Source organism: Dermacentor albipictus, chromosome 2 (genome assembly GCF_038994185.2).
Source record: "Dermacentor albipictus isolate Rhodes 1998 colony chromosome 2, USDA_Dalb.pri_finalv2, whole genome shotgun sequence".
Lineage (NCBI taxonomy): Eukaryota > Metazoa > Arthropoda > Arachnida > Ixodida > Ixodidae > Dermacentor > Dermacentor albipictus.
The window spans coordinates 128061236-128087489 of record NC_091822.1 but is presented as its reverse complement, the minus strand read 5'-3'; the positions used below and the strand labels follow the sequence as shown (position 1 = coordinate 128087489).

General features: G+C 45.2%; 1 protein-coding gene across 1 annotated transcript in view; it reads left to right on the top strand.

Annotated features, from left to right (window-relative positions):
* Positions 1-26254, top strand: part of LOC135897382 (uncharacterized) — a 97465-nt gene that overhangs the window by 45870 nt on the left and 25341 nt on the right. The window contains exons 14-19 of the mRNA XM_070533320.1: positions 1135-1343; positions 11660-11778; positions 15327-15509; positions 22138-22256; positions 23696-23845; positions 25273-25388. Coding sequence (XP_070389421.1) covers positions 1135-1343; positions 11660-11778; positions 15327-15509; positions 22138-22256; positions 23696-23845; positions 25273-25388 — 896 coding nt within the window. The remainder of the gene's footprint in view (positions 1-1134; positions 1344-11659; positions 11779-15326; positions 15510-22137; positions 22257-23695; positions 23846-25272; positions 25389-26254) is intronic.

Genomic DNA, 26254 nt, shown 5'->3' with positions numbered 1-26254 from the left:
TCCAATATAACAGACTGAACTATAGCCTGACCACTGACTAAGTAGCCAGAAAACGACATTACACTTTATATAGATTTAGTTACTTTCACAACACAACGCAGCGAGCTGTACAATTACTTGAACTAGAAGACCTAAATTATGGGCTTACGAGGATGTTTGGAGTGGCACTGTTCAGTTAAGCGATACGTTGACGCCTGTACTTCTGCTCGGAGTTGTATAACGCGCTCGATGCATTACTTTTCCACACATGAAGACAGGTATCACTCGTTCACACTGTCCAAATACTTGCTTCAAACAAGAAAATAGTAAATTATATAGTAATGAGAAGAAACATCTGTGTCGTATCAATTAATTCAGTCGTAGAAGAGGCTGCCTTTGGCTGTTACCAACATTAGGCCCATTGTGGAACTGCGGATCGGGACATAAAGAACAACATTTTCATGCATGGTTATTCAAAGCATTCGCTAAATTATTTTGCAGCTATATCTTAATTTCAAATTGAAATTTCGAATCACCCAAGACCACTTTATAGGTATCAGCTTTAAATAAAAGCTAACATTGATTCAACCGCAGTTGAACAATATTATACATTGTCTCACGTGAAATTGTTATGTTGTAGCTGGGCTACCATAAAATAAGTTGAAAGAAACTGTGCGTGCACTGCTCCCCCTCCTTCATTTCGTAATTTGTCATTTCTGATTACATTGTCACTTTATTGTAGCTTCACTGTCATTTTTTTCATTCTTTATTTTGACATTGAATACTGAAGTGCACGTGCCGCTAACTACATTCTTTTCATTCCCGAACGCATTCTACAATTGGATTAGATTCTGGGGTTTTACGTGCAAAAACCACCATCTGATTTTGAGGCTTTGAGTTTTGAACATTTGGGGTTCTTTCACGTGCGGAGATTCACGGGGTATGGAGGTTGTTGCATTTCACCCCCATCGAGATGCGGCCACCGCGGCCGCGATTTGATCCGCTACACCAAAGCCCCTAAGCCGCAGCGGTAGGTCGCAATACCATTTTGGCTAATTTTCTGAGGATGCACGGCTACTTGTTTTATATCTATTGCAAGACACGTTGATATGTTTCACAAACCTCTATAAGTACTTCTTTGGTTTGTTTCCGCAGGCAAAACCAGGTTTCGCCATGAACATGATCTGCGTCCTGGTGGAAGTGGGAATGATTCACGCGATAGGCTTTCCCATCTTTGGCCTGGGGAAGTTGCCCGACTGGGCTAGGCCCACTCAAGCGACAGTGTCTTCGATTGCAGTGCCAAACACGACAGACATTACGTCATTACCGACAGTGTTGACCACATTCAACTACACACAAACGGCGTGAAGAGTGTATGTGACCGACGTCAACTTATCCCTCTTCATTTCTCGGCTATCTGTGAAGCTCCGACACGGCGCGTAGCTTTACTCCTTATTTCTTCGCGAAGCCAGGTCCAAAAACGGCTATTCTTTAGCAGCGAAAAAGCACAGCTTCGAATCGAAAAGCGCCAATCTTTACGCATCCTTTTCTTTTTCCTCAAGGAACCTAGCGCTACGCTGACACTGAGCATTCTCGCATAAGTTGAAAGGCATGCATGTACGGATAAATTACTGTTGAGTTGACATGACCGAGGACATGCGCTTCAAGCACTGAAGGAGCGAGAGGTGTGACCGTACAGCAGCGGCAATCACTTTACGATGAAGAACCAAGCTGCAACGAATACCTTGTTTCTTCATGGCGAAGACATGAGCTCTTCAACGAGCCACGTCCACTGTTCTTTTCGCACAACTTCAGCGCGCAGGCTAGTGTGTCCTGTGTGCTAGGCTAAACTGAAGATGAAGAAAGAACCACAACCGAAAAGAATTATCACATATTGATAACTTTTTTAAGCGCGACGGAACACTTGGGAAAAAAATTCTATTAGGCGATGTCAAGTGCAAGTGACATGTCAGTTGTCTCGGTAGTCCTTCTCTTTTTTTTTAACTGTGAATCCCTTTTCGTGCCCATTTACTTTGTTGCCGAGTTTTTTTACAGAGTGCCACGAGCACTATCACTGAGCGTTCGTCACTTACGACTAATATGTTGGCGAATTTCAAAAAGTAAGAGCGCGAGGAATCTCTCACGCCGAAAGTGCAGGCCGCTAGCGTGTGAACTTAGAAGCGAGTGCTAGGCTTGAGTACACAACATAGTTTGTATACCGATGTGTGTCTTCCCGTTAAGCGTCCATGCGAAATTGCTGGGCATAAATAACCTTTCTTGTCTGTGAAGCAAGGCTATCATTTTGCATTCCCGTGAGCTTACAGACCTGCATTTGGAGAGATGGCTGCCCATAACATGTGTATACGAGACAGGTTGGCGCCACACCGCTGGGCACACCAGTTTCGCCTGACGAAACTCGGATGCTTCTGTAGGAGCCAACACGCTTGCTTAGTCAAAAACATTGGCCGAGAAAAAATCCGCATTCCAAGCCACGAGTCTGCCAGTGCGAGTAACCTTTGAATGTTGTAATAATCACAGGACATCACCGTTCGATTGTAATCGTAATCGTAAGACGCAAATGTTTGTCGTAAAACGTTGAAACCTTTTAAAAGCGGTTACGTGGAAGCTTACAGACCAAGTGAGGCTCAAGTCTTTCACAATGGTGTGAATGAATTCGCTCACACATTCCATTTGAAGAATAAGAAGCTCACACTCCTCCATGATTTCTATTCAAGGCGATGGCCGAGAGGTTATTGTATCACATCATTCTTGTACATATTTTCATAAAAACCATATTACAGAAGATTTTTACAGTCGTTTTTTGTTCTTCGTGAATGCTAGTCTCCCACGTACATAATTGATTTTGATGTGGGATGTCCTTTCAAATGAGGAGCTGATAACATCATTGCCATTTCTCGTGTATGTATAGCAATCGGCATGGTTATACTAGGGATAAGCAATAAATACAAATGCTGCGCAATTTTGTTTGCAACGGGAAGTTAGGAACATTTGTGCGGCGCTGAATTCCTTCCTCCACTACCACGGAACGAACAGGTTCTTTAACATTTCAAATTCCAGCCATGATGCAACCAGTGACTTTGAGTGTCATTTATGTTCCAATAAATGCACTCATCTGAGTTGCAGAGAAAAACAAAACCAAAACTGCAGCGCGTGCCGCAATTCAAACCGGAGACCTAATGTCCATTTCGTCATCAAGATTGATCGTCGTTCGTTGAAACCGGTTTGCGGCCGCTAAGGGCATTAGTAGTTGATGTGTCGAATATTTGAACTTGAATACCTAAGTCACAGATAATATTACACCGCCAATAATTACCACGAAGGCCGCATTTCTATGAGAACTGGGTCTCTGGATATTTTCTCAGTTCTCCACAATGCTACAACATGTAGCAGCTTTATTTGTACAGCATTTAGCTTTTAGTAAATTTAGTTCCTTAAGTATGTGACTATGTACATTCATTAAGCGGTACACATGACGCAGGTCTCTTGCTGAAACAAGCGAATAAAGACGTGGCTGCCTCACCGTCCAAGTGTGGAGCTTTAAAAGCGCCAGGCAAAAGTTGACGTTTTAGTCTGTGTGACGTACAGCTTCTGTGTATATAAGTTGTAAAAATGTAGTTCAACCAATAACTGTGTACTTATCTAGTGCAGAAAAACATATTAACATGCCATGTGAACATCCTCGCCTTGACATCTGCAGTACCAGACGAAGCAAGATGGTGTGTATACGTCGGAAATAAAGCATCTGTTCTCATTGACTTTCGCTGTCTGAAAGTGTATTTTCTGAAGTTGCTGCAACAGCTATTTTGCTTTATACGAGTTCATTTAGGTAAATATATATTCGTGTATCTTATTTTATCAAGAATCAATGAATAAATCAACCAATCAATCAGTCCTTTGTTTTTGAGCTGAATCTTGGGGTCCTCCTGGCGGAAAGGTGGTTTCGTACGCTGCTTGGCCTGACAGTGACAACGTGGGAGCGGCCCGCCTTGACTTAAGAAGTCGAGCCTCCGGACCTCATTCCAATAAATGTTTTCACACACACACAAACGGAGCGTGTCTAAAGGCCCACTACATGGTAGCGATTTCACAGGCCAGATGTGTAAAAATTTACTCTGACGCTTTGAAACAATGGATGATCTCATTTATAAATGAGAGCACACGAAAGAAACGCGAATGTTTAAGTACAAGACATACTACGGTAATCTTTCACTGAATATTTACATTTCGAAATGTTTATTATACTATGCAATCGAAAAATGCTAAACGCGAACACAAATCGAAAAATAAGATAAATAGTAAAAAATACAGTGCACGAAGCTAATAATCGTATAGATGCTGCTAGCACGATATAAAAGAACATTCACAACGAGCACGAAAATAGTCACGGATTTATTTTGTAGAGTACGTAGCGATAACGACGTCTATCTGTTCTTATCATTTAAGCAATGGTGGCGGCGTGAAACTCGGTGACTCAAGAAAATATCTCGTAGTGGAGCGAGCCATCGTTGACGCTGCAGGTGTTTGAGTCACTTTGTTGGATACGTATGACAAAAAAGTACTTTAAACAAATCAATACCTTGCTCACTAGCAAATAAATCAGAGTGAAGTAAACGGGTATCAAGCATGGGCTTCATGTTACTAATTATTTTATGACGAGAGAAAAATGTGTCAGTGAAATTGGTGTGCGGGACCTTAGCAAGGTACCGAAGTAATCTTTCTTTTTTCAACAGAAGAATGTTACCTACATTGCGTAAAGTTGGGGTGCCCGAGACCAGCACGCAATAACTTGTATGCGTAACAAGGATAACATGATAAATTTTAAATAAATATGCATAAATCATTGTCTTTTTTTTTTTATTGAGGCCAGCGCATACAAGACGTGTAGTGCTTTTGATTCTTCCTTTTCCCCTCCCTTCCAAACAAAATTGCTCGAGGTCGGGGGTTCGCTCCCGAACCGCGGCACCCGCCTTTCGGCTGGAGTGAAATAGAGAAATGTTCGTGCACTTAGATTAAGGTACAGGTTAAAGAATCCCAGGGTGCCAAAATTAATCCGGAGTCCGCCGCTACGGCGTGCCTCACAACCCGATTGTAGTTTCGGTACGCACTGCCCCATAATTCAAAAGTTTTACCCTACTGTCATGACGCGATGCATGATGCGATGTGCAATGTGAGGCAATGACAATGCCAACGTTATAGTAAATTACGAACAATGGCGCCTCACTCAAACACGTCTCGCTGTGTGTTCTGTGTGCTACGCAGGCAAGTAGAGGGGCGCTCTAGCATTGCATCATCACTCTAGTATTGCACTAGTACTCACTCTGGTGCTCTCACTCATCACTCTAGTATTTCACTAAACACATAATAAATTAAGCACTGGCCGTCAACATCACTGCTAATTATCGTCAATCAAAGCGAGCAGCACAGAAAGCTTCGCTTACATAGATTCCCATAGTGCGTGGGGTCATCATAGTTTTTTTGTGTGTGTGTGAATAAATGGCCAGAAAACTGGGAAGCTAGCATTTAATACAAAAAAATTATCTTGCGTCTTATCGGTGAGCTGTAAAAGAAAACAAGTGCCCAAAATAAGGAAATTATTTGTACGCTGAGAACTCAATGCATAACAATAACGGGAGCACAGGCGCCAGGCCCGTAGCTGTTTCATTCGTTCTCGCTTCGCCCACGAGCACTTTCAAGCAATCCTTCGATTGCATCATCAGTTCTTTGTTGAAATAGATCCGCTTTTCTTTATTTAAGGCATCATTAATACAAAGTTTAGTGTTACAGCACTGATAAGTTGTCAAACAAATAAAGTAGGTGTTACAACAGTAAATTACATCGAATAACTGTCGCTCATAGAAAACAGGCAAAAGTGATAATTTGAGCAGTAGTTAAAAATTACATTTAGAAATTACAAACTGGGTGTAACAACAGTAAACTATATCATCGAAATGCTACTCATAGAAAACAGACAGACTAACAGATTGTACAATATACAACACTCCTGCAATTAATTTCGAAATTATATCATTTACGGCACAGTGATAGAAAACAGATAAACGAATAGTTTTAGCAGTAATATAGCACTTTGAAAAACAGTTTTCTAGTTTATAAAGAATACTCGAATTCATAAAGCATACGATAGCTGGTATATGTACTAGCTGATAAAAAAATTTATAATAATTTATATATGTTCAAGTATAGAAGCAAACATAAGTTTGTTCTTTTGTTCATTTGTCTTCATTTTCCAGTTTTCACACATTTCAATGGCAGCGAGAGCTTCACTCAGCGAATTTCGATCATTGACGTCATCAATTTCTCGATAAAGCAGACAATCATCACGTACGAACGTACGGTGACCTCTTCACAAATAACGGAACGGATATTATAAATGTATGCCAAAAATAAAACAGGACCTAAAACAGACCCCTGCGGTACGCCTGAGCTCACACTTAGGGTGGTCGATTTCACGTCATTCACTTCCACATACTGCGTTCTACCGGAGAGATATGCACGGATACATTCTAGCAAATTGCGATTAATACCCATTTGTGCCAATTTACTGATTAATAGAGAGTGAACGACTCTGTCCAAGGCTTCAGAAAGTCTAAACAAATCGTCTCAAGTTTTTTTTTTGTTTTTGTTATGCGAAGCGCTAAAATAATCGTTCATGGTTTCCATTAGCTGCGTGGTGGTAGAAAGGCATTGACTAAATTCGTAATGATTCGGAAAAAAATTTGTTATGTTCAAAATGAGTTTATACTGATTTCAACATAGTATGTTCGAGTAGCTTGCAGCAAACACGGGTCAAAGATATGGGACGATAATTTTCAATTTGCTGCTTGTTACCTGTTTTATGTAATGTGATTAGTTTTGCCACTAGCCAATCGTCCGAAAATGGCTTTTGAGCGATTGATGCAGTAAATATTATACCCAGGTATTGCTCTACACATTCCGCGTATCTTCATTAAGATGCGCTTGGTATTTTGTCTGGGCCAACGTATTTTTTTTTTCATTGATGTGTAAACTAAGAGACGAAATTCTTTGGTACGTTATTGTTATGTGAGGCATTGGTGCGCAATGGTACTGATATCGAGGAAGGGGAAATGAACCAACTTGATCTGAAACAGTAAAAACAGACTGAAAATATGAACTGATGCGTGACGATGTCACCGTGGGTCAGTCACAAGCGCATTGTTTACGATTACGCGGTAAGATTTGCTATCACTTCCTGGTAAGTAGCGCCAAAAACGTTGTAGGGAGGATTTCATAAAATTCGTCAGAGTTTCTGGGTGATATTTATTTTTGGTTATGCTGGCATGGGTTTCGTAGTATAGTGTAGACTTGTTTGATATTTTGTGACGATTCCTTTCTGTTTTCTGTCTTTGGCGACTGATCGTTCGCTTACGGTGGATGATGTCGAAGGTAATCCATGGGTTGTGTTTGTTTGTATTTTTTATTGGAACTGGTATGAAGCTGTGAATGCAGTGGAAGATAACAGCTTTACATTTACCCCTCCCCCCCCCCCATAACCTTGACGTCAGAATCAGTGCTGAAGTGATCTAGGGAGTATGAGAGATACTCAATTATACTAGTGTCATTTGCTTCCCAGAAATTACGTACATATACGGCGCGTTCTTCGAGTTTATTACGCACAGTATCCTGCTTTATTTGAAATAATACTAATTTGTAATCCGTTACTCCCTTTTCAACTGTTATTTCGTAATTATCGAAGTACCCGTCGAGAAATACTAAACCTAGGATAGATTCTGCTGCGCCTGCCATGCGCGTACTTTCCTGAACTATTTGCAATAAGTCTTGGGAACAAGCTATATCAATGAGTGAGTCACACTCTGAACTTATAATCAGAAACCCCTAGTCAATATTTGGTAAATTAATATCCCCTGAAAGAATAATACGGCCATTTCATGGTTTTTGTTTATCCAAGTAATTTTTGATATCCTGTAGATAAGGAGCCGACTTATTAGGTGCTCTGTAAATTGCCCCGAAAAGGACTAAGGCATTGTGTATCCTAACGTTGCACCACACACTCTCGTGGTTATGGATACGCTGCAAACGTACGCGTTCAACACCTTCTTTAACAATTATGGCAACGCCACCTCCTCGTGATTCACGGTCATTCCGTGTTATCTTGTAACCAGGCGGTAGTGACTCATTTTCATGTATGTCAGGATGTAGCCACGTCTCAGTAACTATGACAATGTGTGGGTCATAGCTGACAAGAATGTATTCCAGGTCGCCAATTTTATTTGCCAAGCTCATACCGTTTACATTGACAAGCCGAAACTGGCCTTTTTTGTTGTGCGCACACCTTCTGTCCCGGCTTCCTTGCGCTGGTGGATGTGGACTACGCTTAACCTTGACTCCGCGGTTTCTTTAGTGGTCCCAATAAAACGTCTCCTTGTTGATGTGTACTTTATCGTGTCAAGACGTGCACGCTTTGGGGCGTTTATCACTGCAACTTCTTTAACAGAGATAGCATTTATGGGCGCAATTCTTTTGTCATTTCGTGTACATCGTCAGAGTGACCGGTGTCCCACGGGGAACCATCATAAACACGGAGACCTATGAAAAAACGTTCAGGACAAGAGCAAGTCGCAGTGCCATGAAAATATTCTAACACAGTACCCACAGACTGCCAGTCGCAGATTCCGCCTCTCGGCTTCGCCGCCGATGCTGCAGTAGAGAACTGCAGCATCGCTTAGCGAACGTAAGCGTCCCTGGGTATACACCGGGACCCTAGAGAAAATGCGCTCGCGTTGCCACTTAATACGGTTGGCTGACAACCTATCGAATTATCTTCTCTCCACAGGAGGTCGATGGCATCGGCGCTTTGCTGATCCCGACCTAGGGTGCGTAGATGCCAGCAAGGCGGAGGCTGACATCAAAGCCCCGAATCCCGACTGGCACCACAGTTACGCCATTAGGCACCTTCTCACATTCCTGGAGGGCATAGGGCTGTCGTGTAACTTGCGAACGCGCCGCCTTGCTACCGCCCACCAGCCAAGGACTCCGAACGCCTCTACCTTGTTTATCTTCTTTCTTCTTTATGACCCTGTTCCTCTCCCCCAAGGTGCTGAGTTGGGCTGCCTAAAGGGTTGCTGAAAATGGCTCCCCTTCATCTTCACAATCGCTTTATGTCGTCCTCTTTTAGTTCGTTGTCCTCCCAGTTACGAAGGTCACCTTAAGTGTTTTTTTTTTTCTTTTTATCGAAAATACATTGCTGAGGTGGATCTGCGAGTGTCTACTGCAACCGATACCGCACGAATTGCTGCAACACTTCCCAGGTATAGCATCTGCGGAATAAGAAATCGGAAAAAAAGGACTGTATACGCATCATTAACAACTAACATAATCTTCAAACAAGTTCACATTCACTTAGACATTGCTGTAAACGGAAGTATACGTATTAAGGGTTTGCGAATATTCCAAAGTTGAAATACAAGTCGAATACGACATGTCATCTGATTCTTATTTGATGAAAGAATGTGTACTACGATTTGAAATTGTCGAATGTCCTTTTCTGGTATATTATTATGGACAAAAACGCTCATCGGCACCTTGAGGCACAGCAAATTTGAAAGTTGCTCTACCTGATTCTATTGAAGGAGTGTCGCTGTTGCTTGCACGCGGTGGCTCTCATTTGTAAGCGGAAGCACGGAGCCGATAACCTCTGCTCAACAATTTCCAGTCATTCAATACAACAACGCCCTCGTATTTCAGCAGCCTATAATAAATTTTCTGTCGGGATTTATGGAAAACAATTCATTACTTAACCAGTAGCACTACAATTACATCATTTAATTTAAATCAGTCTACGACAATATGGTGTGGCATTTATCTCTTTCAACGAAGACAACTCTTTACGTGCAGCTGGTGGCATGCCGTTCCGTTTTGTTCGCACACTGTAGCTAGGCGAACATTGTTCGCCTAGCTACAGTGTGCCTATATATAAAATGAGTTATTTCTCATTTACAACCGTTACATGCATATTTCAAACAGGGTAAATAACCCATCATTATATTACCAAACGGACTTGCCAGCTAACTTTATATTTTGCTGGAAAATGAGAAAACATTCAATATTCAAAGGTGATATAACGAATATTCGTGTTCGATTTATTATTTTAGGGCTCTAACATACATAAAATGTATATAAGTCTACGTTGAGGCAATATCGCTTCGTGACCACCTCCTAAATACCACATGGCCAGCACACAAACGTTTGCGACCATCTGCGTAAGACAATACCACCAGAGCACGGAGTAAGACATATAGGAGGTGAAACTCCCGTCAGCGCGAGCGAGCGCGGGCGACCAGATAAAGTCACAATTGTTGCATGCGCCGACGCTACCCTATGCAGTGGCGGCACCATGCGGCGCGTCGTAGAAGCAGCAGCGGAAAAAAAAAAAGCAGCTCCCGGCGCTCACTCCGGCGGCACCCGCTCAAAGCAGACGACAAGCAGACGACACGGGTGTTTGCTTCAGCGGGCACGCCGTAACCGAACTGCGTAGGTGCGCGCACTCAAGAAAACTGTTTTGTTGTGTGCCCATCAAAAAAAGCAACACGTGTGGCAAACTTCCGCTAATCTTCCTCTTATCGCCAAGCAGCTAGGGCAACTAGTTTTCGCGAGTCTTATAAAAAAGAAAAGGAACGGAAACACATGCACGGCGGCATCCTTCCTAAGCGCACCCCTGTGAGCACTAGAGCGAGAAAGAAGCGATCGCCCTTTGAGCGATTAGGAACGAGATAGCCATCAGTTTCGCAAGCGCAAAAAGCCGAAAACCGCCCGCCACGGAGCAATATAGCCCTGGCTACAACCAGAAGCTACGTATCATCTTATAGCTGTCATGGAAAACGCGTTTTATTTTTTACTGTGCTCAAATGGCTGAAGCGTAGCAGCAGTTGCTTTTCGGGCTAGTCAGGCGCGCGCGGCCGAACGGGAGCAACACTCGACCGGTTGCCCTGGCAACCGAAACAGCGGTAATTTCTTCCCATGCCGCCAGGTGGCGCCAGCATGAAAATATATCCGCGGGCTTGTGACCTTTTCTGGTCGCCGCAAACAGCGGAGTTTCCACTCCTATATTTCTTGCTCCGTGCACCAGAGTAGGCTCCATCCTTTTAGGAAAATTAAAGTTTTCAATGCGCCTACAAGAAACGCTACCGTGTCCTGTCATTCTCGTTTTAATTGAACGGGCCTCCTTTTTATCTTGAAAATGTAGTCATTCGTGTAGTTGAGCAAATCAGAAAAATATGCTCTGTCTTGTGCAGCACTAAAAATACTTACAGTATATGGCTCGAGAACTTATGGACCAAGCCTCGGTTAGCTCCCTCTCGCAAACTGCCGACGAGTGGGAGTGGGAAGATCGAATGACACCATTTCACGAAATTACACGACGCCGTAGTTGCTTAGGCGCGTATTCCCACCGCTGCACCCGAAATTAAACAACAATCAGTCTGTCGAATGGCGGCAGTTACAAACCAGATCATATCCGTGTCCAGCTATCATGCACCTAATGCACCCAGATTTATACGCGACTGACAAGTGCAGACATAGCGACTCTAGAGCCTCCCCAGAGCATATCCTATGGGAATTAACGTATGAGTATGATACACACTAACGTTGATGCAGCCTCAAACAGCAACAGCCTCCGCGAGCTGGGAGTCTGCGTTGGTCAGCTCGTACCCGCAGCACCAACCCTGGGTCATCCAGCGAGCCGAGGAAGCCGCGAAGGGCCAACAACCCTTGGCCGAAACCTAGGTGGGGTCCAGGTCCACCCCACCAAATCGCAAGGCATTCAATAAAGTCATTTGAATGAGTAAAACTTCCTTGATATCATTGTTACGAGACTGCATTTTTTTATACCATGTGATCCGGTTAAACGTAACATTCGATTGTACTTGCGGCAGTACTAATGATTATACAAAATATTACTGCCACGAAAAACATTACCTGAGGTGCAATACATTAAGAAGCCATCAAAATACTGAAAACAATCTCAGTATAACTTGTTCTCGCTGCCTGGTTGTTAGATGAGGTAGTCGGATATGGCATATCACGCAACGACACCGTAGGTGAACGAAGGAAACTGGCCAAGGACGTCGGGAGGCTATAGAAGCTGGGCAGTGACGAGACGCAGTTTTGCAAAGCTTACCAATTTTTTACATCGTGAAGGACTGAAACGAGTGTGTCCAAGAAACGGCGGGACCGCTAACAAAATACATTTTTAGGTCCCCAAAATATCATTAACTCGCTAGAATGGGAACTTGCATTATCCTCGGAACTTTTGTCCTTTTGGTTGCACGTACGATAATACGGGCCAGTGCCGCGGGAAGCAAGGTGGCGCACAACATCCAGCTTGGTGCGGGCAAGGTCCATTCTAAAAGGTCAGGCTACTGGAAGCACTCATAAATGTCGTCGTTGGGCGAGTCGTGCCACCTTCAGCTGGGGCTGGCAAAGGCCATTCTTCCTCACTCAAAATGCCAGGTTGACCGGAAGCACTTAATTTCAGTACAAATGTTGGGGGGATGAATGCACTTCGCTTTGTTTAACATTGATGTCTTCACGGTTCGAAAAAGCCTGGCAAAGGAAGCACTCTTTATAAATCACTACAAATGTGCATCACGCATCACAAGCGTCGTCATCATCAATTAGGTCGAATCGTCACAAACGTTAAACACATTTTTCCAGTGGTCGTAGACGTGAATAACGCAATCTATCCTCCTAATTTCCATCTGGTGCTTTTATCTAATCATCGACATTAACAAGTTGCTTTCGAGCATTCACAGCATTGCTTTCTTTTCTTTATCTTTTTTCTTTTTTTGACTGTGTGTTCCGCCATTCGGCGTAGAGAGCAAAATAGGCAGCGAAGCGAACAGCGGCCATGTAATGTCCCGGTCTGATTCTCACGAAACCGTCAAAGAAGACCGTTTTTCGAAGGCAGCATCAAAATCAAAAACGATGGCGACTACTTTGCTGCCCAAACAAGATGGTGACAGAGCAGAAGGCTTTAAAACACGGCGGCAAGCTCATCTGCTCACAGGAGAGAGTAGTCAGGTTTCCTTGCGCGCTTAATGTAAGCTACGTGCTGTTTTTCATAGGCTCGCACACTCAATGAGTTAAAATACAGAAATAGTATTTTTTTTCTTTGCTTTTTCTTGTCACCGCGAGGTGGCGCCAGGTAACCAGACGGTTGCAGACGGTTCAAGACGCTTTCCATTACTTTGGCTCATCTTCTCTGTCTCCATAATCTCTCTACTCGGACTCTGTGCAACGCTTCGCAGAATTGGAACACAACCTCTGTTTCCGCTCAGCCTGAACAGCTCAAATTTGCGAAAGTCACAAGGCCGCGACCGCGAACATGGGTTGCAAGGCGACCCTTTGTGCCTTCGTCCTCCTACTCTTGGCTTCCGACTTCGTAAGCCACGCTGGGATCGGCGACCAGCCACGATCTGATCACGGTGAAGGGGATCCAACTGCGTTTCGGGACTATTTTAGCGAAGTGACCATTTGCAGCGGCAACGTGCCAAGCTCAGCATACGTGCCACCACCTGCCGACGCCGTGCCATTGGTACACCACCGTAGTGTTTAGACCTAGCAAACGGGAAGTGAAGCGAAGCAGACTTACGCCACTACACATAACCCTATGGAAACTAAACAAAACCGGTGCTTCCGAGGGTCGTATCAGGCAAACCTTAACAATTAGGACCCTATTACCGATGTTCTACGGTATATTTGATTGGGTTTTACTATTTCTTAGCTGTGAGCATAGAATGAAAAAGAAAATGTCTTACCTAACTTTTAACGAAAATTCACAAATCTCACACAAAATATAAGACTGCCATCGGGGATCACTCCATTTTAGCTTTACGTTTAAGTACAATATACGTCAATCGTTTAGCAGGGTAAAGTCGTAGGCCAGTTGGTGAGACATTGTGAATAAAACTGCTACAGACATGGGACGGAGAGAGACGGCAACACAGGGTGGTACTTGCAACTGAATGCAATTAGTTGCAAGTACCGCCCTCCGTTTTCATCTCCCTTCGTCTCGAGTCTGTAGCGGTTTTATTCACAATACGTCAATCTGTTTGTCAAGCGCACGTGCATGGTAGGTGGCACGGAGGATGCTAGCTTAGACATTCCTATATCATTAGTGCACACGGGCAAAAGCTTGCGCCTAACAGCAGGAGTACACGTGCCCTGTCAAGGCAGCGAACAAAAGCAAACTGCCCCCGTAAAAGCGCAAGGACGCCCGCTGGTCGCTGTAGTAATTAGCCCCGATTAGCTGATTGTGAATGACATGTTTGACTGCTCTCTGCTTTTGCTCGGGTGTCCACGAGCTGTTTGCTGGGTCGTTTTGTTGCCTCTATATTTTCCCCTGCCCCATGAATCAGAATGAGAAGCAGGATGCGGAATCGAGAATGACGGTCCTTTTCGGACCTGGAAGTGGTTGATAATCATGAAAATTATTATGAGTTGAACATGAGCATTACGCAATGTATTCTACTTTCTTCTAGAGCATAGCGGCCGAGATGGGCTATGATGCGAGCTGAGATGTGCTGCGCCATAGCTGGGCACGGAAATTTGAGCTTTAATGGCATCTAACGATGTAATTGCCGAATGACTCTCGTTTATGAATGCCCCAGGCGTCAAGGAGAAAATTACACCCGCATGACGCGAGCATAAATTTAATTCCAAAAAGAACTGCTTATCGTTTGAAGGGAATGCGGCCCGCATCAAACTGTCGCGACTCGGAGGAGAAAGAGAGCCGACGGTCGGGGTCTATTCGGTAGTCAGTGCCATCGCATGTCACGCTTGCACTTCGTCTTCGTCGCTGTTTACAACTTAGGTAAATCCTGCACCTTTCAGCTCGAATGCGTTTCGAGTGTTGGTGCCGTGTGAATTTATCGTTCATGTGTACTACTCCCCGAGTCGATGAACTGCTGTGACTAACTGTGTGAGCAAGAAAACTTTTTTTTGGGGGGGGGGGGGGGGGGGCGAGGGGGTTGTGCCTTATACAGGAGCGGCTTAAACCCCTTCTCAAGTTCACGCCTGTGTGGCTCGATAAGCGCCCTATTCAAGCCTTTCATACTATAAGTACCTTTATGTAGCCGCCATCTCTTTATTTTTATCGTTCGCTGGAGGCACTACAGCAATCATCAGTGCTTTACAACGATGTCCTACAACCTAGACAGGTCGGCCACGCTTCGTTTCCGACAAGGGTATCACACCAACGATCCCTTAACAGAACGCACTTGTCCTGTGCCTGAGCAGGCTACGTCGAGCAGGCTGTACAAGTGAGCGATAAGAAACGCGATCGCGAGGGAGAGAACATGTAAACGCTCGACAGCTAGGTAGCGTGAAGGCACTGTTTGCTTATTGCAGTGTGGCAGGTCTACTACAGAAGACAAACGCTTCGCCGACCGGCCGTCTCCTCTTCGGTGGCCTCCGAGAGCGGCTCTCGCGGCAAGTTTCAAGCGAGGTTTGGCGAGGTAAGTAGCAACCCCTTCTCCGCGAGTCAACCTTGAGATACGCATATGTCTCGTGCTTTCTGTGCTAATAATTTTTTGGAGTTAACTACTGATGACTCAATTGGCCAAGCATCAATGTGAGAGATAGAATGGACGTGTGCAGCTGAAACTTGACGAGAGCTGTCATGTGAGATTGTTGGTAGGGCATCGTAGTTTTGCGAGCAGGAACACGATCTCAAGACGACACAAGTGCGCGCGCACTCCGCCATGTGTTTGTGTGTTTGTATCTCCTTGTTCGCGCGTTTCTGCTGGCGCTACTAGAAACACCCCACGAAACTTTACGGATTTCTTTCGACATTAGGCAGACTTCGCTTGGTGCTTCTATATAAAAGCGCGGGAGTGGAGAACTACTTATTTTTCATCAAATTTGGTGAGTTTTGCTGCGCTTGAAAGAAAAAGTTCAGTTACGATGACTGTAGCAAGCAGATTTTTTTTTATTTACGCTGTCAGTGTTTATTAAGTTTGTAGGAAATTGCAAAACTAAAAAGTAAAGAGAATTATGAGGTCTTCAACTCTGTAACTCAGCAGTAAAAACGACATGACAATTTTGGAAATGGTTCCACGTAAGTCAACTAAAGGGGATAAAATAGATGTAATATGAATCCCTCTGATATGTACTACCATAGTGTGAGTAGGGCTTTTGCAAAAGTCTTCTAAACTTTCTAACTAATACACCTAAACTATAAATTTATATATAATGTTTTCCTGCTTTAGATGCTCATAACAGATGCTATTTACAAATCTGCGATATCTGTTTGTTGTGTGGAGTGTCGTATTTGTACACATTCTGATAAAGAATTTTTTTTACTGAATAGCGTGCGGAACCGACTAATAATCCCACCACTACCTCAAAACCTGCACCCAATCCATCACAAGGAACGCAGACAGAAACGGGCCGAGGCTCTTGAGAAGCGTTTCAAAAACTCGAAGGACGTGCTCTACGTTGATGCTGCACACTATGGCAACGGCCGCATGGCCCTAGCTGTAGCGAGCGCTGAAACTAGATTGATAGCCAGTGGCACAGTTCCAACGGATTGCTCTCAAATTGGAGAAGAATCTGCCATAGCACTTGCAATTGCAAGTACTTCGGCCAAAATTATAGTCAGCGACTCTAAGGTTGCGGTGATGAACTTTGCCAGAGGCAGAATTTCTCCCGAGGCGAACAGAATCCTGCAGACCTGCAGAGATAGCAGGAAAATTGAAATAATCTGGGCACCTGCGCACGCCTCCCTCGCTGGGAATGAGGCGGCCCACGAATTAGCTCGAGGACTCACATTCCGAGCTGGTGGGCTAGCCGAAGGCTTCACGGGGCGAGACCGCTTAGTGTGCTACAGAGAGATCACACAACACTACAGACTAGGGCGGGTTAAATATCCTCCGGCTGATGCATCCTTAAACAAGAGCCAGGCCTCCACTTGGCGTCGCCTGCAAACCAACTCGTTTCCAAGCCCGGTGTCGTGCAGCCTCTACTACCCGGGTCAGTACTCTAGCCAGTGTAAGCTATGTAAAGCCAAGGCTAATCTTAATCACATTCTGTGGGAATGCCCACAGGCTCCCTCTGAGGGAAGAATAACCTCTTTAGAACAATGGGAGACCTTATTACTCAGCTCCGATCCGGAGATTCAACTGAAGACCGTCCAACTGGCCGAAAACGCCGCGAGGGTCCAAGGACTCCTGGCCGTCGTCTAGGTGGGAAGACTTAAAGCCTTCCCTACATCTGTTGGACAAATAAAGTTTTACAATCCAATCCAATCCAATACTGAATAACATTGGCAATATTCGTGAAAAAAGTCACGGCGCTAAATCAAAATTATCAAAAAAATAATTATGGGGTTTTACGTACCAAAACCACTTTCTGATTATCAGGCATGCAGTAGTGGAGGACTCCGGAAATTTTGACCACCTGGGGTTCTTTAACGGGCACCTAAATCTAAGTACGTGGGTGTCTTCGCATTTCGTCCCCATGGAAATGCGGCCGCCGTGGCCGGGATTCTATTCCGCAACCTCGTGCTCAGCAGCCCAGGACCAAAATCAAAATTATACTTTATAGAGTGAATCAAATTTACCTTGTTCTCTAAAGCGCAACCAACTTAATTCGTGTGAGCCCGGCGGTTGCCTCATAAAAGGCATTCCTACGTTTTAAATGTAGTTGAATAGGAAAATCAGAGTTGGCCGGGAGCTAAAGCTTCCTCATATGACTTAATATGACTCATATGACTTAAGGAGACTTAATAACGGGAAAATGAGACACCCACCCAATTGTAGCAATTGCTACAAACGAAACCCTTTACGGTTCCTCGAAAGGAAAGCCTCGCAGTTGAAGAAGAATTCGTCCTGGTGCGGGAATCAAAAGAGGGACCACCGCCTCTCCGGGGCAGCCGCTCTACCATCTGAGCTAACCAGGCGGCTAGCAGATCGCACGGCGAAGTCGAATTTATCAACAACTCGAAGCAAAGGCAAGAGTTTGGCGTAATCTCTCCATGGAAACTCGCCAAACTACTGTATTTTCCCCCTTAGTTTCCCTTTATTGATTACTTCGCTCCACCATGCCGGTTTCCGCAGAGCTTACGCCGTAAAGGAAAATTGTCTCTGTAGGCCAAAAAAAATTAAATTATGGGGATTTTACGTGCCAAAACCACTTTCTGATTATGAGGCACGCCGTAGTGGGGGACTCCGGAAATTTCGACTACCTGGGGTTCTTTAACGTGCACCTAAATCTAAGTACACGGGTGTTTTCGCATTTCGCCCCCATCAAAATGCGGCCGCCGTGGCCGGTATTCGATCTGTAGGCCAATGCAGTTCGCTTTAAAGACAAGCAAAACGGGCCTCTTTCAAGGAAGAGAGCATTTGTTTGGGCTGCTCAAGAAACGTTGCGAGTCTCCGCCCACGTTTGCGTTGGTGTTTACGTAAATTGCCGTCAAATGACAGAAATAAAATAACAATGTGATTGTATTTTGTTATACCGCCCTTGGGGTCTTCTAAGTCGTCTTTTTTTTCGTTTTTTTTTTCTTGATTGGCTTGCTTCTACGCGTAGCCATCAAGGCTAACTGGGCGCCCAATCCCTCTTTTTGACCATGTGCAGTTCTGTACAAATAAAAATAAAATAATTTAAAGGAGGGGGTAATAAAAAACAAAGGAAATTATTACTTATTTTTCTGCGGTACTAATAAAGTATATCGCAACCTCTATTGTCGCAGAGGTGGTGACCTCTGTGCTTGCGAGGCGTTAAATTTATCCTATCTAGATTAAAAATTTTAATTATCTAGATCCCACGTACTGTAGGAATCACGCCCACGCGAAGCAATTTGCAGGTAACGGCAGCTTATCCAGCCTTTGGAGCAATTTTGGTTTGGGCTTACACATATTGTTAGCAGATGACGCAACTTGTCTGTGTCAGTCCCAATACAAAGGGCGCATTCACTTATAGTAGTAGTAGTAGTAATAGTAGTAGTAGAAGTAGCAATAATAATAATAATAATAACGATAATAATCAGCACCATGATTACTAGCGAGAAATTGTATCTCTGACGCGAGTGCCAGTGTTTGTGATGATGATGGTGGCACGACGACTGATTTATTACGCTGGCAATGAAACGATGCAGCCCGTTCCGTTATAACTTGGGCTGTCTCAGGACGTAACGCACCAGGTGAGCTGCGGGCCGATATCGAAGGCGATGCAATGTCACAAAGCATCTCAAAACGCTAGTTGCGACGAGGGAAATCTGGGAGAGCTGTAGCGCTATGAAACGAAGGAAGTAAATTGTTGCTATGCGACGTGACACTTCTCCTGGACGGAAGGTTCTTGAACATTTAGGTCCGTGCAACTAACTGGCTGAACAGGCGATGACATCCCAGCCTTCTGGCACAGACGTCAACGGTGCATGTCCCGGCCTGCATTGTATGGCAAGGGATATCCGCATTACCTGCCTCGTTTGCGGCCGTGCCCTAACACAGAGTCATCGTACAATGAAAAGGCATCCTAACTACGTCCCGGGGGCCACAACCTGGCCTACGGATACCTCTTGACGGCATCGCCGCCGGCAGCGCTTCTTCGAATGGCTTCTCCACAAATCATTGCGCTAATGAGCTTCTTCCTGGTCGCACGCTTCACTGCGGTTGCAAGATCGCACCACCTCGTCCGACACTCTACCTATGAATCAGGAGGCTCACGTGACTGTCGCGTGATGAGAGCACGACGATTCCCTTGACCGCTTCCTGCCACGCCGTCGTCAGACGCGCCGAAGCTCCCTCAACTGGGCCCTCGAAAGGATTTTGTCGGCTTATTTCGCCCGCCAAACTACGGTATGTAAATAGCTGCACGAGTATAAAACCTCTTTCTTCTATTGTCGTTGCCTTGTTCCTGAGCCTGTATCCTCGGTACAGTGCGGCAAACGTGGTCTGCCCCGGTCACGCAGCCCAAAGTCCCAACGCGAGCTAGAGCTCCTCGTTAGAGCAAAAACGGCGCAGTACCGTTGTGGAGTAACCTTTAATTCCTCAGACGGAGGGATAATAGATGATCGCCATCCCGACAGCAGCCTCGTAGGCCTAAGTGCTTCTTTTCCAAAGCGAACATACGAATAACTTTGCACCGTATTAGTGGTCAGCGGTTGATGGTTAACGCACTTTCACTGAGGCCACGTGCAGGTCATGTGTTCTCGCACAACCGAGTTGCAGTGCGCGCAATCTTTCAGATACCAGTGGTCAAAGGTGGCCGCTGAGCAGCACAATATTACTGGGTGTGTTCATCGCCAAACGCCAACTATACCATGCGTCTCGCGTAACTTGCGCTAAAATTCAGAAATGTGTAAGTACCACGTAGCTGGAAAGAACCAAGGTATGATGTTGCGTGGTGTAGGTTGGAGCAAGTCAAATTACTTTTACAGCGAAGCTGTTAAGGATTAGTTCCCGCAGGATTATGTCCATGTGTAGACACAAAATTTCCCATACATGCGCCGATCCCGAAGATTATGCAATACCGGGTCGACCCGTGGCGGAGGTGAAGCAAGCGTTAAGCAATCTCCATACGTGGGCCCATCCCGGAGATAGTGCAAAGCCGGGCCGACTCGCAGCGGACGTGCAGTTGACCGTTAAGAGGACCACATACACAGCTCCGCTTGTCATCCTTCTTCAAAAAGTGGAAGGGCACGGCGTTTTTTGTTGCATTTCGCGTAATTATATCCTAAGTTATTATTTAATGATAAACTTCTCAAATATTGGATTCACAGAAAAACTGTCAATGAAAAAAATTTATACCATACCGAAAAAGGCCCCACCCAGTCTTCTCTTTTTCAATAGATGCCACATAAAAGTTTTTTTTTTTTTTACAAGTCCCCCCTCCCCCGTAAAAGAAGTCCTTAATATACGAAAACCTTATGCGAAACTTTCTACAATATGCCACTGAGAAGCTTTCCCTTCTACAATGACGAAAAAGATCTCTTGAATTTCTCCCATGTAGAGCGCAATCGATCCGACTTCATAAAGTGTCCACAAGGACAGCGGTCCTATGTCTTTCACACCATCGCTTTAGCGAGCTGCGCTATGAATCCGCTGGGTACGTGCTGCTCTTCAATGAACCTCTCGCGAACTGCGGTCACCCATAGTATCCGACACTGAGTGAACGGCAAGCGAGGGAACAATTCTCGGCGTCTGCCGGCACCAGCGCGCCACGCCTCTGGTCTCGAAGGCAACGCGCGGACTTCTCGGCAGTGCGACCAAACGGCACGGGGTGTCCGGAATGAAGCGCGAGAGAGGAGCCCGGGTGCCGCATGACGCGCTTCTCAGTGTTCCCGAGCACTGGCTCGCCATGAATTTCGGAGGCCACACAAAGGCTTCGTGGCGGTGGTGCTATAAATGGCGCCGAAAGTTCTTATTGAGAAAACATGCCGGATCAAATATTCGCAAGAAGATTAGACACGTGTATGCCGCAGCAAATATCCGGAGACCACTCAGCACATCCTAGTGCAATGCGAAGGGATTCACCTAGTGAGAGCCGTAGGTAACGTACACCTTCCAGAAGCAGCTTGGATTAAAAGTGGGTGGAAGCGTCAACGCGGCAGCAGCCGAGGTAAGCAAGAGGCGCTTGGAGTACTTGTGGGGGAAAAGCAGCGAAGAGATTGATACGACCAGATCCGTTACAGGCATAGGTAGCGATACATGGTAAATGGAGGAGTTTTGATGAAGAGAAATAAAATTAAGATGTGCACAAATGGTAGAAAGAAAAGCACGTACGGCAAATCTGATTAACTTAAGCGGGCTAGATGACTATTTCTGACTGCCCAGTTTTAAAGGCGATGCCAATAAATCATCGTAGTCGCCATCATCATCATCGACCCGCGAAAGAGAGATTTCGCTGCATTACACGCCTCATGCGCAACTCTCTCCAACGGTAGCATTACGTTGCGTCAGTAAATTGCTTTATTCACAAACTCAACAACGTCGACAGTTATCGAGAGATGGGTTCTGTCACAATTTTCCTCCAATGCCGCAGAATTATATTTTTGGTTCTGTCGAACAGGAAAATCATGATAGCGCTTAGGAATTGCTTATACACCGTGTACCAATGGTCACGTATGCCTTTCACACGTTTCAGGTGCCGGCCCTCTTGGTGTCATGTCCGTCATCCAAACAGCTCGGTTTCGCTGGAAATTCTTCTCTATATTCGCAGCCCCCATGCTCTTCCTTCCATTGGCATTCGTCATCGGAGGGAAGGTAAGCATCTGTCATCTAACCCTTAAACATCATGATTGCTGTTCAATGGCACCTAGAACGTGGAGTCGGTACCGTCTTCGTGGTCTACCTATTTATGAACACGGAGCTATTACTCAAAGTGGCGCCCACCACATTTTCGGCCCTCGCCCAAGCATCTGCAAGAACGTGGTGCAACTCAACGCTTATTGACTTCGATCTTATGTTACCCTTTCCCTCACCTCCGGAAAAAAGATTGGAAACAAAACGCGTTGTATAAATCACCCACATAGTTGCAGTAAAAACTTAAACATAAAGGCATGCCGTTTACCTGTACGCATATTTGTCTAAAGAAAGAGCGAGAACCGGATAGGTTGTCGCCATTTTTCCGTGAGCTCCTGGATCCCTGCCACAGCTAACGAACGGCCAGGCATGACTGACAGGTATGGACTCGATCGCCCCACCAGCAGTCGTGCAAACAAGATGTGCGCCTATTTCACGTCTCTTACTTGCGATAGCTAATAAGAGGTACACTTATAGTAGTAATAGTAGTAAGAGTTACAGTGAGCGCCCACCTAGTGTGTGCGCTACCTGTAAGTATAGGGCCTTAGTAAGTTAGTGCACCAAGCAGTAAATACCTTAGCGTTTGTAATAAACCGCAAGTGCCCGTGATATGTGTTGTGCTGCATAATTTCGTTTTCGCTCAAGCTATGTGTAGTGTTCACACAGTTTAGCGTGGTCTTGCCTAAAGCGTCTTTTGTGTGATATGATTATTTGCGATAAAGAAAAGAAAAAGAACAGAAAAAGATACAAAGGAAGACGAACATGTACGCACCGTAATGTTGGAGGCAACTGCCGTCACTCAATGAGTGCATGCTAGAGGGCACCACAGTAGTACATAGCAACAAACTCCCAGGCTTGACAGAAACAACAGCGCTTCAAGACAGGAAACAAGGGAGGAACCACACACACACACACACGCACACACACACACACACAGCGTTGGCCCAAGCGCGTAGTATTATAAGTGCCGTGCGAATGCAACTTCGTCGTCTTCGCCTTAAGCAGTCCTAAATGAAGACGAGCGTGTAAGACGGCGGCGCCATGTCGAAGAAAGGCGTCAACTGTGGCAAGTCCTTTCAGACACAGTTACTTGGGTGGATGTTTTTGTTTGTTAGTTTACTTTCTTGTTCGTTTGTGCTAAAATAGAGCTTGCTGATTGTTGCGCTACGTTACTATTCCGGCATATGTAGTGTCGCGCGACACTACATATACCGGGATAGGTAACTTAGCGCGATAAAAATCATGAAGGCAAGAAAAGTAGACAAAGGCAAGCGCTAGTTGCAAAACCAACTGTAGCCCAACAATAAACTCTACATATACCGGCTCCCCGAAGATTTTCCCATGGGCGCTGCGCAACCTTTCCGCATTTGTAAAGATGCACTTATTCTTTTTTCTTCAAGGCGGGATGGTGTGCCTACGTAATCCTGTGGATGGCGTACTACTGGACCGCAGAAGTTATCCCTCTCGCAATCACGTCGCTCATGCCTGTCGTGCTCTTTCCTCTGCTCGGCATTCTTTCATCGCAGCGGGTATCATCGTTCTATTTTAACGTAAGCCATTTATTTATTTTTCCTTTACTCTTTCGTGTTCGCCCAAATGCCAGTGTTTGTCACACGTATACCTAGGAATCAAAAGGACAGGGGCGAAAGCTTGAGCGTGTGACGCCGCGCATAAAACGTAGGCGTTGGTAGGCGCTCGTGCCTTTTATTTATTCACGTGCAGCGAGCACAGGGAGACTTGGCAGGAAAGTTTTCAAATGTGTGCCGGCTACAGGAGTAAGCACGCTATCGGGCTAGAAAGACATTCGTTTACCGAACGTGCACGTGTCTCGTGCGGTAAACGCGCGGTAACATTCGTTTTTCGCACGTGCTTCGAACTGCACAACCCAGCGCTGGCGCCCTTCCCTGCAGACGAAGTTGCCGACGAACGCGTCACCTGCCGGTCGTCGAGGTTGTCCTTGTGAAGCTAAGGGGCAGAAAAGGGTCGCGTTTTTCAGCCGGGCTTGGTCTTATGCAGCAGCGAGCCGAGCGTTTTATGAGCTATTACATGGCACGTTCTCCTGTGTGCAGTTTGCCCGAGTGCACGAGGCGGGCAATGAAGAGGTTTCTTAAACTGGAGTGGAATTGCTTTTCCTGGCTTTTGTTTGCGTACTTTATTCTTGCTGTTTCTTTTTGACGGGTTGTCTGTCCTGGTTTGTTTTTATTATTTGCGAAGCCAGCTTGTAAGGAGTAGCCAGAGGGAAACGGGAAAGAGCGAAAGGAACCAATATGGGGTGCAGAACGAAAACGTTTTGCCTGATTTTTTCTATACCATTGGTTTGGGTGACAGCTGTGTGCTTTTCAAAATAGCTAGTAAATGCTAGAGTTCTCCGGCTCTGCGGCACCGAGGGGCGGAGAAGTGGAATTCTTGTGTGAATCGAATTGCTCAAAAACAGGTGATTCGTTCTTTATGAATGGGGACTGCAGTGAGTGCTTTTGGAGCTCGGAAGCTCGGCTAGTTGCTGCTGGCACGTATATTTGTAAGTAAACCTGCACATACGGAGTAGTGGTTACGAGTGCTCTATGCAGCGTGTAGCCTGACAACGAACGGAAAACTGACACCCAGGAGCCCATATCAACAGTGGTACCATCGGAGCGAATGGCCATGCAAAGACCCTTCAAAAAAATTACGTCATCTATATGAGACCTTACTCTGTTGCTCCTTCTCAATCGTGCTTTTTATTATGTTTTGTCTTGCAATTGCACAAATTAAATGGATATCGATTCTTCTTGCGGTGTCGTAAATATTGTAAGTGCATTATCATTTGCTTTCTTTCTTGCTTGCTCTAAAACAAGTCAGGTGCATAAGACGTGGCTTTTAAAGCCTTCGAAATGAGATCTTATTCAGACATACTAAAGAAAAAAAAAGATACCACAGCTACGTCTAGTTATTATTCACTCGCAACTGCATCATGCGATTGGAGTGCGCGTTTGTGCAGGAGATTGGAATCATCTTGGTGTGCGCCATGATGCTGGGAGTTGCCGTAGAAACAAGCAACTTGCACAAACGGATCGCGCTCAAGTCCTTACTCGCCATTGGGACAAGTAATCGCAGGTGAGCGTGTTCTCCTTCTGACGGTCGCATGCCGAGTGAACTCAAACGCCGGTGAGTTGTCGGCTGCAAGTGGTAAACACCGTCACGCGGCATTATATGTTTCCACCATGCTGACATCACACCGGTACGCTGTGCGTATACGGGCGCTACCGACGAGGGTACTTTAGTTACGCTTACACCATAGTACGACGCGCGAAGTTTAAACGCCGTTGTTATGTAGACGCCGTTATTGTGTATGTTTAGACGCCATTATATTGTCTTTGAATTCTCGCAAGAACCGACTGCTATTTGCCAAGCCTCTTTATTATTATTATTTTTCACTTGCGGTGACTTGTTGTAGACGCGACTCACTCAGTTCGCACTTGCATGCGCGCATGTTCCGCACACTCTGTGTGGAGCGCTTTCGTTTTCTCTTTCTGGTTCCTTATTCTATTATTTCGAGCTCTTATTTTTCGTGTGACTGTGCAATGGAAGACCGTTTAGAGGCCAAATTCGGCATTCTGCGCCAGCGGCATTCTGCGCTATGAAAAGTGTTTACATTCCAGCGTCTAGCAGGTTTGTCCTTTGCGCGTTTCCTATTCGCTTACGACAATATCCGATCGATGCAATGTGTCATGCAATAAAAAAACAAGAAGTATAGAGTTGACTAGGCGTAAGCTGCGTCTGTATGTCTAGTATTTCTCAAGTTAGTCTGAAAACGCCGAAACAGGCTCGAGAGCCGGCTCCAGCGATTTCTCCGAAAATGCAGTCCCGAACCCTGCACTCTTAATGTGGTGCGCAACACTGAAAAAAAAATCCCATCGCTAATTACGACCTGAGTTTCTATGGCTGCATAATAAAGATTATCGGCGTGTAACGTCAGCAAC